Source organism: Alternaria ethzedia (genome assembly GCF_023757985.1).
Source record: "Alternaria ethzedia strain BMP 0044 chromosome Unknown scaffold_16, whole genome shotgun sequence".
NCBI lineage: Eukaryota > Fungi > Ascomycota > Dothideomycetes > Pleosporales > Pleosporaceae > Alternaria > Alternaria ethzedia.
In genome coordinates, this window is record NW_026056209.1 from 479929 (window position 1) to 496294 (window position 16366).

The 16366-nt window shown below is 52.8% G+C and overlaps 8 protein-coding genes across 8 annotated transcripts; 2 read left to right on the forward strand and 6 right to left on the reverse strand.

Moving 5' to 3' along the window:
• Window positions 1-48: 48 nt before the first annotated feature.
• J4E87_006681 (uncharacterized protein) lies at window positions 49-1755 on the reverse strand (the record flags this gene model as incomplete). Its single annotated transcript, XM_049378282.1, has 3 exons — window positions 49-755; window positions 815-1550; window positions 1615-1755. 3 exons carry the CDS (start codon window positions 1753-1755, stop codon window positions 49-51), a joined length of 1584 nt encoding a protein of 527 aa, XP_049232086.1.
• A 1063-nt stretch (window positions 1756-2818) lies between these two features.
• J4E87_006682 (uncharacterized protein) lies at window positions 2819-4167 on the forward strand (the record flags this gene model as incomplete). The annotated part of the gene is made up of 2 exons (XM_049378283.1): window positions 2819-3117; window positions 3168-4167. 2 exons carry the CDS (start codon window positions 2819-2821, stop codon window positions 4165-4167), a joined length of 1299 nt encoding a protein of 432 aa, XP_049232087.1.
• Window positions 4168-7326: 3159 nt separating this feature from the next.
• J4E87_006683 (uncharacterized protein) lies at window positions 7327-8360 on the reverse strand (the record flags this gene model as incomplete). Its single annotated transcript, XM_049378284.1, has 3 exons — window positions 7327-7538; window positions 7600-7903; window positions 7971-8360. The coding sequence occupies 3 exons, from the start codon at window positions 8358-8360 to the stop codon at window positions 7327-7329; spliced, it is 906 nt and encodes a 301-aa protein (XP_049232088.1).
• Window positions 8361-9082: 722 nt separating this feature from the next.
• Window positions 9083-9651, reverse strand: J4E87_006684 (uncharacterized protein; the record flags this gene model as incomplete). Its single annotated transcript, XM_049378285.1, has 2 exons — window positions 9083-9540; window positions 9591-9651. The coding sequence occupies 2 exons, from the start codon at window positions 9649-9651 to the stop codon at window positions 9083-9085; spliced, it is 519 nt and encodes a 172-aa protein (XP_049232089.1).
• A 615-nt stretch (window positions 9652-10266) lies between these two features.
• J4E87_006685 (uncharacterized protein) lies at window positions 10267-11747 on the forward strand (the record flags this gene model as incomplete). The annotated part of the gene is made up of 2 exons (XM_049378286.1): window positions 10267-11436; window positions 11496-11747. 2 exons carry the CDS (start codon window positions 10267-10269, stop codon window positions 11745-11747), a joined length of 1422 nt encoding a protein of 473 aa, XP_049232090.1.
• Window positions 11748-11958: 211 nt separating this feature from the next.
• CYP3_1 (Peptidyl-prolyl cis-trans isomerase H) lies at window positions 11959-12686 on the reverse strand (the record flags this gene model as incomplete). The annotated part of the gene is made up of 2 exons (XM_049378287.1): window positions 11959-12166; window positions 12220-12686. 2 exons carry the CDS (start codon window positions 12684-12686, stop codon window positions 11959-11961), a joined length of 675 nt encoding a protein of 224 aa, XP_049232091.1.
• Window positions 12687-13103: 417 nt separating this feature from the next.
• On the reverse strand, window positions 13104-13882 carry J4E87_006687 (uncharacterized protein; the record flags this gene model as incomplete). Its single annotated transcript, XM_049378288.1, has 3 exons — window positions 13104-13363; window positions 13423-13754; window positions 13878-13882. 3 exons carry the CDS (start codon window positions 13880-13882, stop codon window positions 13104-13106), a joined length of 597 nt encoding a protein of 198 aa, XP_049232092.1.
• Window positions 13883-14239: 357 nt separating this feature from the next.
• On the reverse strand, window positions 14240-15724 carry J4E87_006688 (uncharacterized protein; the record flags this gene model as incomplete). The annotated part of the gene is made up of 1 exon (XM_049378289.1): window positions 14240-15724. The coding sequence occupies one exon, from the start codon at window positions 15722-15724 to the stop codon at window positions 14240-14242; it is 1485 nt and encodes a 494-aa protein (XP_049232093.1).
• Window positions 15725-16366: the final 642 nt, after the last annotated feature.

Here is a 16366-nt window from a genome sequence, read left to right on the forward strand (position 1 = left end):
TCCCCATCACATCCTGGGTCGCAGTGACCACGCAACCCCCCATACCTCCTAATCCCTCGACACACTCGTCTCAGCCGCCACCTTCTCACTCGCCAGCACCGTAACCTCCTTCTCCTTCTCCACACTACTCCTTCCCACCTTCCCCTCATCGTCCCCCCTCGCCGCCCCAACACATTTGTAACTCCCAAACTGCCTCGCCGACAACCCAGCCTCAAACATCTCATCAATCTCCTCCAACGTCCTATTCTTAACCTCCGGCAAGAAGAAGAACACCCACGTCGCCGCCACCGCACAACTCGGCGCCCAGATAAAGCCATACCTTGGCCCCCAATTCATGCTCTGCGGATTAATAAAATACGGCGCCGTAAACGTCGTCAGCCATGCGCCCACAAAACCCGCACTGGCCGCCAGCCCAAACGTGTGGGAACGCAGTCTCTGCGTGGGGAGTTCGCCACCGGAGAGCCAAGCGTAGGTGGATATCATGCCGTTGTAAGAGAACATGTAGATGGCGGTGAGGCCGACAGTGACTTTGCCGGTAGACTTTGCGTTGGGGGCTTGGTGGTATACGGTTGCGATGATGAGTTGGAGGATGCCGCAGACGAGGAGGCCGGTCATGAGGAGGACGCGGCGGTTGCCGTAGCGGACTACTATGAAGGAGTTTGCGATGAAGGCGACTATGCTGATGGAGGAGAGCACGTTGGACATGGCGAAGGGGTCGGTTACTTTGGCCATGGAGAGGAAGTAGGCTTTGTATGCTTGGGGCGGGTGTTAGTAGGTGCCTTTTTGGGGTTGGGGTGATGGAAGGGGGGCTTACCGATGATGAACATGGAACCTGATGCTGCTTGGAGTAGGACAGCAAAGACGGCGAGGAAAGTACGGCGTCGGTCGACGGGGTTGCTGAACATGTCGAGCCAACCTATGCCGGAGCTGGATTCCTTTTCTTTCTCGATCGCAGCGAGGATAGCGGTGGCTTCGGCGCGGGAATCATGGCGGGCGGGACGCAGCCATTCTAGTGCCTTTACGCCTTCTTCGAAGCGGCCTTGGAGGATGAGCCAGCGGGGGCTCTCGGGTATGAACCATATCGTGCAGATGATGATCAATGGAAACACGTAGATGAGTCCCAGTGGGATAAGGTATGCTGACTTGTCTGGTCGTTTCGCAGTCGCCCAGTCGACGATCGTGCCAATCAAAGTTCCGAAGGAAACGAAAAAGTTGAAGCCCGTGAGAAAGATACCACGAAGCTCTGCCGTGCTACTTTCTTGTAGATAGAGCTGCGAGAACGTCATGAAGTAGCCGTTTGCGAACCCGATAATCAGACGGCCGGCGTAGAGCGCTCCGATATTCTCCGTCGCCATCATCATGATGTTAGCCACGAAGCATGTCACACATGCCGCAACCAGACACATGCGTCGTCCGAACCGGGTGGATGGTACACCAGCAGTCGCGGAGCTGATGAAAGCGCCCAGCGTCATGAGCGAGGAGATGAGTTGCTGTCGCTCGGTAGTGAGGTTCCATCCTAAGGGTGACTTGTCGGTTTGATAGCCAAAGATCTGGTATGTAAAGTCAGTTCGCCGTCGACATTCAAAGAGAAAGAGCGATGCAGTGGTGTCGTACCTTCAGAAACCCCACCATAGCTTGCAACCCTCCAATCATACCGAAATCAAAGCCATACTGAAAAGGACTTAGAATCACGACGCCGCACGCGAGGAACAAGCGCGAATGATCGCGCCATGTATATCCGTTGTTATCAGACATTGCCAAAAACAAAATCCTCGTTCGAAGGATCGCGGTCGTTTGAGAAGCTAGATCTGAAGTCAAAGGCCAGGAATCCTACCTTATACTTTGAAGATCATCTTGCCCAGACTGGGTCGGATGCAGTGCCAACCACAGCGACTTTACCCATCTGCCGAGTCAAGGTTATTGCCAAGTCCTCTATGCAGAGACGTATGCGGTTGCTTGACCCCACAAGTCAGATGTTCTCTCCGCTCTGCCAGAACCAATGGGAGAGAGGACTTGGCACTTTGCGCTTGGAGGGATGTGGGGAAGGTGTTGTATGGGCTGTGGAGTGTTCTGTGCCTGGTGATGTGCATGGCGGGTATAACTTTTGGTAGATTGCTGGTCATATGAGGATGAATCTTTGGGTATGCTGAGAGTAAAATGGTGCATATTGTAGTTGTGCTCTTCGTTTGTCATTGAGGCCGCCACAGATCCCTGGGGAGGCCTGGAAATACTCATCCGCGTGTGGCTGGGCCAAGAAGGCACGACAGCTCATTATAAAAATCGGTATCACCGTACCGTTCAGCAGGTGGATAAAACTAGGTTAGTAATGCGCGCTATTCACAGCAATTGGATAAATGTTAAATAGGAAAGTATGGGGTACGGGCGTGATGTTGGGGATGGTGGGTCAGAACGGGCGTCGCGCGGGGAAATTAAAGCTTAGCTATACGGCATGTTCAATGGCATGCGCGAATTCAGTATTGGTTTGAATGTGGACGTACTCATGATTGAATTTGAAAGGCCGAGTCTGGTATGAGGGCTTGCAGGCTGCCAACAAAGTAATGAGGCAGGAGCCGTGTCCGGAGGTTTACTGAGCACGTGCTGCCAATATACTATACTTTCTACCAATAAGCGCCCACAAGATTTTGGCATATCGTGATGAGTCCGTAAATTTCCATTGTTATTGCGGAAGGCAACGTCGAGATATGTCATTCTCCTACCGAAGTTTTGGACAAAACGCCGCAATGCCGCAGCAGCCAGACGACATGAAGCCGACGCTAGTGAGGCGACCGCAACTCCACCCCACCGCGTCACCTTCAACATGCCACGGATACCAACGTCGCTCATCCGCAAGGCGCGCGCAATCGATCCCCACCTGCCAGCTCTTCTTGGGCCCTGTCGCGAACTGCAGGCCGCCCAGAACGAGCTGCGATGGCTCCGCGAACATGTCGAGAAAGTCGCGAAAGCGCGTCGCGCCAAAGGAGACACGATAGCCAAGGCTTCTCTACTGCAACAATTAGTCAAAGATAGAGCCGCCGGGAAGCCATTGCAGTATCTATTAGGCACGGAGTACTTTGGCGACCTGGAGATACGCTGTAGACCTGGTGTCTTAATCCCGAGGTATATAGAACTATGGCTTCTCTCCGGCTCATGGCTAACGACGCGAACAGAGCAGATACAGCCGCTTCAGTCACGCATCTCGCCGGTCTCCTACGAAATGCGAAAGAACTCCCCTCCGAAGTACGCGTACTCGACCTCTGCACCGGCACCGGCTGCATACCCCTCCTCTTCCACTACGAATTGTCCTCCGCCTCCAACAAGGTTGACCTGCGTCTTCTTGGTGTCGACATCTCCGACAAGGCACTCGAACTCGCGAGATACAACCTTCAAAAACTACGCAAGACGCGACAACTCCAAGACACTGGGAAACTGGACTTCATACAAGCGGACGTCTTGATCAATCCCTTCGACGACCAGACTGAAGGCGTCTTGTCGCTGACGGCTGCACTCAATTGGGCGGGAGAACCGTCTTTCTGGGATATCCTCATCTCAAACCCACCGTACATCTCGCCAGCTGCCTTCTGGCACACCACAACGCGCTCAGTACGCGGTTTCGAGCCAAAGCTCGCGCTGGTACCTCCACGAAGGATCAAGCAGACAGATAAAGAGCAAGGCGATCGCTTCTACCCGCGCCTGCTCCAGATCGCCAGAGACGTAGAAGCCAAAGTCGTCCTATTCGAGGTCGCAGACATGGAGCAAGCGCTTCGCGTAGCGCAGAACGCACGAAACCTAGACATCTTCGATGGTGTCGAGATATGGCGGGAACAACCTGATGCCACTGGAGACAATGCGATCGAAGATGGGTTCGAAGTTGTTGGACAAGGCAACGCCCGATCCGTACTCTGCTGGCGCGGCCGTGGGACATCCTGGCTCGGCAAACCTGCGCCACCCTCTTCACCACGCGACGATGCGGATCGTCTCTTTCGAAGCGCACACACCAAAACGAAAGATGCAGAGGAAAAAGTTGCAGAGGTCACCGAGAAGCAGCGATTGGAACCGCAGTTTGACTTGAGCTACTTCACTGATACAAAGTACACTGAGATTCCTCTCCGTCGACAGCCTAATTGTCGGATGCCTAACGATGATGAATTGCGGAGAGGAGGCAAGTGAAAAATGAGTCGTGTCTATATGCGTATGGGAAGCGATGTTTACAACGTTTCCGAGGAAGGAAGTACAGGTCAACATCGATGTCATTAGGCCGCCTTGCATTGTGAGCTATTGCGACAAGGCCTTTCAACTCACTGGCTAGTACGAGCGTCACGAGGATACACATACGATGGTCAGACCGAGCAAATAAGGACACGGCGATACTCGGTCACTGGACGTTGGGAGACAGTTTGATGATAATTTGACGCTAGGCGCAAGGTATGATACCCGGATTTTAACATCTATTACAGTACTTATACTGTGCAGACTTGTATACAAAAAGTGATTGATAACGCCAAAGCAACATTGCCAACGCCCAAACGACACGACCGAGTTATGAGTTGACCTGCGAGTTGACATAGGAAAGAGATCGACGATGTGAACATCGCATTCTGAGCAGTACCACTATTCCTTCATAGCTCCTGTGCGAGCGCTTTCAAGGCAGCAAAGGGACCTTCTCTTCTAACACGGGACTTCTACAACGGGCGAACTGAACCGTTCGGTGATGTATGGTGCTGAACAGTAAAGACAGCATAACGGTCCATGGTATGAATTGGAGGATGGCTTCTTGTAATCCTCCTTTGAGAAGAAGGCCGGAGGCGGCACCAGACGTTATTCCTGCGAGAAGGAAATGCTCTTGCCATTGATCGTGGCTGTTGGTCCGATAGATGATGGTGGATGCGGTGAAGAATGCGATGGTCGACACAGTTCTATGGTTGGCGCCAGTATCGCTTGTTGTCTCCGTCGAAAAGCATTGCCATTTGTGTTGACCGAGATCAAGCGCTGCTATTGCATCGACAATGAAGCTCAGTACAAGTATGGCATGTAGTAGCCATTGGTGGAGCCATGCGGTGCATTGCATTGTGGCGTCTCCGCATTTGCAGTATGACCATCGTGGTAGTCTCATAGTGATAATTGGGCCGTGTAGGTGGGTTGTCGAAGTGAAGAGTTATGAACCACAGGGTGCTCCGCCGTCGCGAGGTTGGGAGTGGGGCTGATTATTGGAGCAGTAAAATAGGTTGGAGGTATTGGTAGATTCAGTCTGATGGCATTGCAAGAACAAAAAGGCAGGAAAGGCATGCGGGGGGTATATAAAGATCCCTATGCGAGTAAACGTCAGAAACCAGCTAGGCTGACAGACAAGGCGGGGCTCTGTTGCCCTGTTACGAGTTTGATGCATCAGGCTGAGGCGCAAGCCAGCCACCGGTGTGCGCTGGTCGAGTCCTTCACCATCATCATCAGCGAATCGCGGCTGCACCACGGTAGTACATATACCAAATTCCTTCTGCGACGTCACAGATACGTGGCGGAGTCTACCACACAGTGTATCTTTTGTTCTCGTGACACTACTCCGATATGCCGGTGTCAGCTTGCTCTGCGTCCTCCACCGTGTCCAGCGAACAGCAAAAGGCCACGCAGTCGCGATTCTGCCTCATTGTCTGCATGCCGAGTCTTAAACATGGGCTGAGCTCAAAAACACAGCCACTATACTTCTCGCCTTGTCTTCTGTGACCGGTGCTAGTTTGCGCAATGAACATGTGGGTGGGATCAGGCGCGGCCTTTTCTTGACCTGTCCCCCCCAAAACTTCTCTTGCAATTGCTTCTTGATCGACGCTATCGTTCTCCAAAATTGACGTCCGTAAGTTGGCCCTTTACTTTCTCTACCTATATTTGCTGGCCTTTCCTAGATACTAATAACAACAGCATCGAAATGCAATTGAGCAACGACTTCGGCGCAATGCAATCCAAAGGCTCCAGCATCACTCGGAACCATACGACCATGGCTCCTTCTAGCACGGAGTCTTATCCGGATCCGCCTTGCGGTGACGCTGCTGCAGCGATACAACAATTGCGCGAAACGACCGCACTTCGTACTCCATTTAGCGAGGCTTCAACATCTTTGCTTTTCCAAAGACTCCGACCATTGATCAAAACAATACTTGTCCCTCTAGCCATCTTCCTCGTTTTCACGAACTTGGTCGTTCCAGTGGCAGCGATGGACAATCAGATGGCGCTGGCACCGTTCCCAGTACAGAACGCCCACGGGGCTTTCGCCCCGAACCCGCCCCCTCCTTTCCCTATAAGAATCCCTTTGGCTACCATGGGTACGATGTCTTTCGTCGCCGTTTGTCATCTGATGACTATGGCGGGTCAGATGTTGGGTTCATTGATGGGCGTAACAAGTGTACTGTGGTTCATCATGCGTAATGACGCAGCGGTCCGGCCTAGCTTCTCTTGGACGTAAGTATCCACCATTCTATCTCTATTGAATCGTACTGATGTTGTCGGACAGTATCTTTGGGGTTTGGTCCATCGCAATGATGATGTACCTTCGCTATCAGACTCGTCGAGTGAAGCATGACAGCCTGTAAGTACCAATTGATGAGTTAGTGCTAAGGAGTATACTGACAACAACTAGATATATACTGATCACGTTGGTGTTCGCCGGGATATGTCTCTGCATCGTCGCGCTCGTGCAAAAGGCTTCGATACAGGGTGGGCTTGTTACTGCCATCCCTCCTTGCACTTCCTTCGCGGCTTATGCTGTTTCATTCCTTTTCCCTGATCGCGGACAGCCTTTACAGGAGTCCCCTGTTTGATTCATGTTCGTATCCAGCTCTTGTTTCTTTCCGTAACAACTGGCCCCTTTTTGTTTGATTCCCTGCATATCGTTGCCTTGCGTCTGCATCAACACCGCGTCTTTGTGCTTGCATTTACATGGAGTCTAGTGTTCTGGATATCGTGCTCAGGGTTGAGCCATCGTACATATCCTGCACTCCCGCATTGCTGTCATTATAGTGTCCGGATATCGTGCACATTGTGCACGCTCTCGTTGCCGTCTTTATAGCTGTTGGATAACAAATGACCACAGTAAACTACGTAAAAGTTTAACAGAGATGTGAACCCGTTTTCGATCAGTTCAACACTACATAAGTGAGCACCAAAACCATCTTACGTCTTTGCCTAGTTGTACGAAAGGGAAACGATTAGACTGATTTCCCATAAGCAACAAGATACCCAAACGCTTCTGCAACTATCCTTCATCGATGGAATACTCCTATAACTCCACGCTGTATGTTCGAATCTGCCGAGAATCCCTGACACTGCCCACTCTTTAGACACTTATGCCGAGAAGTGGCCACCCGAAGAGTCCTGCCCCGGGTTCGCTTGCTCGTAATTGAAGTGCTTCACGAAGCGGTAGTATGCCGAAGCAAGAAGCGCACCGAGTAATGGACCAACCCAGTAGATCCAGTGATAACCGACGAACGACGCTGAAGCGACAGCTGGACCAAAGCTACGCGCAGGATTGAGTGAGCCGCCGGTAAAGTATACACCTATGCACAATTAGCGTCAAGAACCAAAAATCTCCTCGTCTCAGAGTGAAGATCAACGCACCGCCCATCATAGCTACAAACAGCGCCAATCCGATGCCAATCGGAGCTAGGAATGTAGATTTGCTCTTCTCCGCAGCTAGCATGAGCACAACGAAGACGAGCTCAGCAGTCATGAACATTTCGATGAAAACTCCCTGGGCGATAGACGTGTCCTGGGAGAGCGAAGTATTGACAGCACTGATATCCCCAGGAAACATAGCCTGGACGATTCCACCCGCACACATGCATGCGAGTAGCTGAGCGGGAACGAGAAAGAGGGATCGGATGAAGGGGAGTTGACCGGCAACTACCATGCCGACGGTAACCTGGAGATATGTTAGCATCGTTCGACAACCTAACGCGTATCCTGGAGGATACTGGGAGGGTACATACCGCCGGATTGAACAACCCACCGCTAATGCGAAAGAACGCCCAGACATTCACCAGTAAACTGAACCCATACACCAAAGCAATGAAGATATTCTGCTGACTGCTAGCAAACCCATTCAGAATCGACCGATCACTTGCTTGGTTGATGATCATGAGCTGACCGGCAAAAGCAAAGTAGAGAAACATGAATGTGCCAACAAACTCTCCACTCGCTGCGACGAGGTGCCCTTCTAGACTGCTGAGATGCTTCTTGGGTTCCGGTGCGGGTACGTCGTAGTTTGATTCATTGCGTGGGAGGGGGCTGCTGTTTTCACTTTGGCTTTGGCTTCTTTGGTGGCTGCGGGAACGGTGCGGTGGGGGTTTGGGCTCGCGGTAGGTGTTCATGCGTGGCATCGTCGGAAGATGAAGTCGGATTAGAGATTACTGGGGATGGGTATATTGACAAAGGTATTTGCAAAACAGAGCATAGAGAATAGTGATGAGGGACGACAGTTACGACATGGACGCCTAAGTTGGGGAAACCCGACCTAAAAGACGACCTAAAAGTAATTACGGCCGCCGTTATACTATAGCGGTCAATCATTCGGATTGACGGGTTTGTCATAGCCAACGGCACGGCGACGGCAGCATGACGATTGTGACGGAAGATGCACGTCAAGGGTCCACATATAGTCCGAACCATTAACTGTGGGGATCATCGCTTGTGAACGGCAAACTTCAGCCACGGCTGACTGGAGATAAGTCTTTTGTTAAGGCAGCACGGGGGATGATAGGTTTCGAAGTGTTGGAAGAGCAAGAATATGCCGTTGCACACGGCTGAAGCCACGACTAGCCTGACGTTGGTGGCTGTTACAGATGTCATGACGATGATCTGTGATTGGTACTAGGGACATGCCTGTCTGGAGGCTGAGATGTTGAACGAACGAAAGTGACTCCGCGGAAAGAAGCTCTGGAGATCTCGACGGCGCACGGGAGCTAAGAATGTCGAGAGGCTTGAAAGTCGGCCTAGTCGCCAATCTTGTTTTGTGTTGCGCTACACATCTATTTGAGTATGGACAAGCGGATACGAGTATGACAGCCTCGTACCGTGGTAATATATACAGAGATTTTAGATCTCACCTGCTTTTCTTACCCTGGACTTGGAACGTTTGCCGTTTCCTTCGGTCTTCCCAGCGTGCCCAGCCAGAATCAACGAGATCTTCTTGTACTACGAGATCTCGCACGCGCAACGTCCTCAAGACCCAGGTCTCAAGAGCCCAGTTTATCCAGCCGGCCTTCCGCAGGAAGGTTGTGAAGCCGAACCAAGCTAGAGCGAAGAGGGCTCCGGCGGCACATCCGACGACAACTTGCTTTGGTGTATGGTAGCTCAAGTATATCCTGCTTGCTGCTACAGCTCCTGCGCAAACCATTGCTAGAAGCGAAAGGAGGACGCGGCCGCCGAAAGAGAAGGGGGTGTGGGTTTCGGTCGGGTGTGGGACGTGCCGAAAGAGGAGAAACAGGCCTAGGGTGACGGAGAAGAAGGAGACGAACTGGGCATGCGAGGAAGGCATTCCGTAGCCCTTTCCATGCATTTCTGTAAAATTATCAGTACTACATTCACATGATATACTTTGCCAACATTACCCCGCGGCCGCTCTTCTTTGATGTATCTCTTCAGAACCCAGTTGAGCGCTTCACACGCCATTTGGCCAGCAAACATGAGGAATATCTCAATCTCGCGATTTGACCATATCAGCGTCGCATAAACGACGCACAGTCCCTGGGGCACAAGCGCAAGCCATGCGCAGAGGTAGGAGACGCGGTCGGCGGGATTCTGGGCGGATTAGCAGCGACTCTGGCTGTCAGTAGATGAGACCAACATAGTGGACATGCGTCAAGGACAGCGACGCAAGCGGAGGGGCCTCCATAGCAACTTCACGTGGGAGGTGCAGCGTGTCAAGAGTGAAGGGTGCGCATGCCGTGTCCATGACGGCGCAATCCCGGCGGTACCCTGCCGGCCTTGGCATGCGAGATGCCTCGGTGATGGGATTGTGCTGCATACATGCTCGCATCTGCTGCTACGGCCTGGCTCTTGAAAGCCTCTATGGAATCGCAGTGATTGCAGCCAGCGCCTGACTCACAATGGGCCTCTTCAAGGGGGCTTTTGCCTTTATGCGCTATCGATAGAAGAGAGTCGCCACGCCCTTTTCACACTTTGTTGCGACCGCATTCGACTTATCTCCGCCCTCTCTCCGCCGCCGCCACTTTCATATACAACCCGCTCGCCGATAGAAACGCGGCATTCCTAACATCTGCCGCTATGACCGAGTTCAACCTGGAAGACGAGCGCGCCGAAGAGCTCAGCACGCTGCAGTCCATCTACCCGGAGCTGGTCATCAACGATAGCGATCCGTACTCGGCCACTCTCGAACTGCTCGTCGCACCCGCCAAGCCTCTACCTATCACCTTTGAGCCACAGCAAGATGTCGAACGACTCCCATACCTCCCTCCGCTGCGCCTCGAAATTATACTGCCTGCCGAATATCCCGAACATCTACCGCCTGTAATTCGACTGTCGACTTCGCCTTCATGGATCCGCGAGGATCTACAGGCCCGACTGACAACCGAAGCGAAGACACTTTGGGAGGAGTACGGAGGTGGTTCCATACTCTTCTCGTACATCAGCTCTCTCCAAGAACAGGCCGAGAATGCCTTTGGCCTGGAAGACCTCACGCTACCCTCGTCCATGCAGAAGGAGCTGGTTGACTATAGTCGGCGGATGAAGAAGGAACTGTTTGACAAAGACACATTCGATTGTGGAGTCTGTCTCGAGCCGAAGAAGGGATCCGCGTGCTATCGCATGGCCCGCTGTAGCCATGTCTTCTGCATCAACTGCCTCCAGGAATACTACGACAGCTGTATAACAGAGGGAAACGTCAACAATATCAAATGCATGTCTACGGAGTGCGGTAGTAGTGGGAAGAAGAAGGACCGGCTACTGTCACCCAAGGAGCTGTTACAAATCCCTATATCCCGCGACCAGGTCGAGCGATACGCGAAGATAAAGCGGAAGAAGAAGATCGAATCCGACCCGAACATCGTATATTGTCCGCGCAAATGGTGTCAAGGCGCTATGCGGTCTGATAAATACCCTAAGATTACGGACGTAACGCAGATGGACGATTCAGATTCTGAAGCAGACGATGAGGGCCCAGCTCAACCACAGGAGACCCAGACCGAAAGCGGCCCGGAAAAGCGTGGAGTCGGGGTACGAGGTATGGAGCGGTTGCAGGTCTGTGAAGATTGCACCCTTGCCTTTTGTGTCATCTGCCTAGCATCGTGGCACGGAGACTTCGTACGCTGCGAGCCACGCAATGTCACAGAGCTCACCGAGGACGACCAAGCATCGCTCAACTTTATCATGAAGAATACGACACCATGCCCATACTGCTCTGTACCCTGCCAGAAAGGTTACGGCTGCAACCATATGGTAAGTTCCGACCCTCATAAGATGCTTATGGCGCACATACTGACTTCGTGTCTCTGCAGACCTGCGCGCAGTGCCAAACACATTTCTGCTATATCTGTTCAGCATGGCTCAATCCGGACCACCCCTACCACCACTTCAACGAACCCAAGTTCAAGAGCTGCTTTCGGCGCCTCATGGATGGAGTCGAAGGCGATATGGACCAAGGCGGGCGACAGTGGGGTGGTAGGAGGGGAGCTGAGCAGCTGGCGGAGTTCTGGGAGGAGGAAGCTATGCGTATCCAGATGGCGGAGCTGGGCGAGCTGGTACAATAGCAGGAGTGTCTTGTATAGAAAGAACTGAACAGGTGCGCTGCGGTCTACATTAGCCTTGAAATGAATATTGATAGAATCTCAAGGCAAGATATACTGCTAGGTGAAGTATAGTTGCACTGTGTTGCAGAGATGTATTACATTATCATTACGATTCCAAGACCTGGAAACCTATGTACCGCGAGACGACCTGCTTTTATTACCTCCTCCCGTCTTAAGCCAATGGCTTTGCGCCTGACAACTGCCCTGATCCAGCGATAACGACATCGCTCAATGGCTTGTCACCGGGGCCAGTCCTTGTCGCCTCGATCTTCCTTATAACATCCATACCATCCAACACCTCCCCGAATACGACGTGCTTGCGATCAAGATGCGGCGTCGCAGCAGTCAGAATGAAGAACTGAGAACCATTGGTGTTGGGCCTGTGGAAATATTAGCAACGTCAAGCTATCATCCCACACAAGAGTTCACGTACCCAGAGTTCGCCATACTCAACAGCCCAGGATGCGTATGCCTTAGCTCAAAGTTCTCGTCGTCGAACGAATCGCCCCCAAAGATACTCGCACTCCCCGTACCATCCCCATTCATGAAATCGCCTCCCTGAATCATAAAGTTGGGAATAACGCGGTGGAAAGTGCTGCCCTTGTACCCGCCGCCGCGCTTCGCCTCGCCTGTGCAGAACTGGCGGAAGTTCTCTGATGTCGCAGGTACAACGTCGAGGAAGAGTTCCATTTGCACGCGGCCGGCTGGCTTGCCGCCAATCGCAATGTCGAAGTACACGATGGGGTTGTCGGGGGACCTGCGCGGTTTTACGGTGGGACCTTCATTGGCGACGGGAATGTTTTGCTGGGTTTGCGCGATTGATGCTGCGTTTTGTGACTGTGAGGGCCGCGCCATTTCGGTCGACTCGCCCGCTTTCTCTTTGCTGCCGCAGATACCCATTGTGAGGAATTTCGCTGGGGGGTTGTCGTGCAGCGAGTGTACTGTGGTGGTATTGTTACTTTGGCAGGAACAACGGGAGTGGTGATGTGCAACAGGGAAGTCTGGAGATCACAGAGCCCGAAAAGTTGGGGCTGAGGCTGACAATGGATGATGGCATGGAGCGCTACGGGAGAGCTAGCGGCATCTAGACTGTGGAGGAGAAACAAGGTTGGTGGGCGATCACTCTGATACGTCATCGGTGGCATGTTTACTTTTCTCTGCATGTGCAGGTGCGGGTGCAGGTGCAGATGCAGGCGGATACATGGGGCACGTGTTTGTATTGATACGGACGCGACTTCCTACTAATTGCGCATGCGTGGCACCTTTTAAGGGCAGATATTACACCGCTATACACCACCTGGGGTACGACCCTCCCTTTCACACGACCGCGTTTACAGTGTAGAACACAATAGTATCCTGGATAACCTTGTGGATGTTCGCTGCCGCCGCGATGCCCTCGTCCAACTTCGGCTTGGGAGTAGCGAGATTGAAGTTCTTCGCTGCTGCCGCGCTGAACGTGTCGTGGTCGAACTCCAACAGCGCCAGACTGGCGATAACGACGGCTGAGAAGCCGTTCGCCTTGAACACGGGCTCTTTCTCTTGTAGGTGCTTGGTCGCGTTCGGGATGCTGACGTTGACTATTCACAGCGAGTGTTAGCATTCTGTCTGTGCAGGAAGGGCCGTGATGATGACCTACCAGTTGCTACGACGGTGTTGATCACATCGGTAGTATCCTTGATGGAGAATGGCGGCAGAGCTAGGGTTGCTCGTCGGAACCCTTCGCGGTTTACTTCGTGGATCTTCGCTACGCCCGCGAGCACTTCTTTGCCTTCGACAAAGGCAGTTTCGAAGGAGCCACCCTGGAAAGCTAGTACTTTCTGATCGAGCTCGAGAACAGCGTTGTGGATGTTAACCACAGACTTTATCACATCCTGCGCCGTAGGCAAGATTTCCGCAACAGGCGCGCAGAAAGCGATGGCGGGAAGGAGAAGGAGGGGAAGTGAGAAGTGCATGATGTCGATGAGGTATCTTGCGATTGAATCAGTGATTTGAAGCGGGTATGAGATTGTAAGAGCGAAACACGAGTCAGAATGATGCTGAGGTGATAAAAAAGCAAATACAACATCCTACGGATTCCTATTATACACAAACCTCATGGTGTACGGTGGAGCCGAGGCTCACCGTGACATGTCGATCTGGCGTCAAGGTAAGCAATTCGCAGGTTAGCAACCCCAGCTACTGAAAGTATATTCCGCGCGGGCCTGTCGATCACGAACACCTTTCCCCGGATATGGCGCTGGGAACTAAGAACCTAGACTCCTGCTTTCCGGCGACCCAAAATATGACACGACCCCGTCTTGCTGGAAAGAGTATCCCATTTTCTTTGCTAAAGATGTCCGGGGACAGAGGTAGGTTTTTCTAATCACAGATTTGGACGGCAAGATCACGATGTAACCCCTCCACTACAGATACAACTACAACTACCATGACTACTACCCCAATCCTCGCAAGTCTCAATACCACATACCCATAATCTCCTTAGCAACACGCTCTCCACTCCGGATAGCTCCGTCCATATACCCAGTCCAATACGGACTCGTCTCCGTGCCCGCAAAATGCAACCCCTCGGCCCTCATCGTCAGCGCCTGACCATATTTCGTGAGCACATTGGGCGGAGCAACCGCCACAGGTCCTCCTCTGGACCACTCCTCCAAGTCCCAGCGCTGCAACACAAACTCCGTGTTGTTCTTTGCTTCCTCGCCGAAATACCGCACGTAGTCTGACAGGATCTTCTCTTCGCACTGGGCCGGGGTGAGGGCGTCGAGCGCGCGCATCTCGTCGCCGAGGAGGAAGCCGAGGAGGGCGCCGAATTTGGTGTCTTCGGGTGTGGAGTCGAAGGTTACGCGTGTGGATCCGTTGTCGGAGATGACTTGGGCGTTTAGGCCTTCGGTCTTGCGCCAGAAGGGTGTGCTGTAGATGGGGATGCCTTTGCCGATGGATGGCATCTTCATTGCTTGGTTGAGCTGTTGGCGGGTGGTAGGAAGGGCGGGTGAGAAGGTGATTTGACGGAGGAGGGGAGGCGCCATGGCGAGGACGACTTGCTTTGCGTGGACCGTTCCGGCTCGGGAGACTACTTTGTAGCCGTTCGATGTCTTGGTGACAGTTGATACGGCGGCGTTCATGACGATGTGTTCGTGTCCGACCTTCTCGGCGAGTCGCTCTGGGATGAGTCCTGTTCCGCCTACGACTCGCTTCTCTTGAGCTCCGCCTTGGATGCCGATCAGTCGAGCCAGTGTTCCAACGTTGGTCTCGTTTCCGCCTGCTGCGATGTATGCGACGACGTAGAGTAACGAGAGTTCTCGTGGCTCCGCAGCCCAGATGGCCTTGCTGGCTGTGGTTAAGACAAGGGCGGCGTCCGCGTGGGGTGCTGCCTGATCGATGTACTGCTGGAACGTCATGCTGTCAAGCTCCTTAGCTTTAGGGTGCGTCCATGGTGCACTCGTGTTGACCTCAGCTGCCCAGTCGTCCAGTTGCTTCTGCGCACTGGCAACCAGAGGGAGAGACGCCATGTCCACGGGCGGCGAACCACCAAGTGCCGGATCAGGAGTATAAGCCGTTCGAGTACCGTTCCTCCACAAGATGGATTTCCCTTCGCTGTACGTGTCGAATATCTGCAGTCCCAGCTCGGTAATCATCTCCAGCACTTTGTCTTGCGTTGGGCCGACGAACTCCGCGCCCACTTCCGTGACGCCCCCATTCTTCAGTGGGTGGTTATAGACTTTACCGCCGACACGGTCCCTGGCTTCGAGAACGATGACGGATTTGCCGCCGCGGAGAAGGTCTCGTGTTGCTGTTAAGCCTGAAAGTCCTGCGCCTATCACGGCGACATCGACGGATTCAGGGACTGCCGTCGCAAATGCGTAGCTCGAAAGGTAGGAGGAGAGCAGGAGGAGCATGGCACTCTTCCCGATCCGACGAGAAATGAACTGAGAATGCATACTGGCGGTAACGATTGTGGTGGAGATTTGGAAGCTGAGATGTTCGTTGGTGGTGTCTTAACATCGATGAGCAGTTTCCTCATATATACTGACTACCCCATGTCTACGCGTGCAGGTATTCTTGAACCTATCCATGAGGCCTGAATCCCAGCCGTGGAAGTGTGTCAGCGTCCGAATCCGACCAGAAGGGCCGTTACCTTCTGACTGTCAGTACATGCTCAGCCGTGTGTTACCTTGCTAGCACACAAGGTCCTACCTGTCCGAGATAGGTTATTCGCAAGGACAGCGCAATCAAGCAAGTGGTCAGCATAGCTGACTCGATTCAGTAGTGAGGCTTCTATATTCCGTTCGACTTGCTATGCCTAAGAAAGGTAAGTAAGTTCCCCGTTAATCTACAATTCATCGGCTTCGGACCGGTGATGTTTCCGAAGCGGAGTGTGTACCCCCAATCCCTGTGATTTCTGGAGTTGTCAGCTCGTGGCTGGATTTTGTGGAACCTGACATGCCCTCTAAGCCGCCTCTTTCTTTGTCATCGGCTCGAATGGGAAAGTCTTAAACTAATCAACCGCATGTCGTGCGATGGTGCGGTGCAAAGTCCGGCTGGCTACCACGAGGAAACTCGTAGATTGGGTATTATGCCGA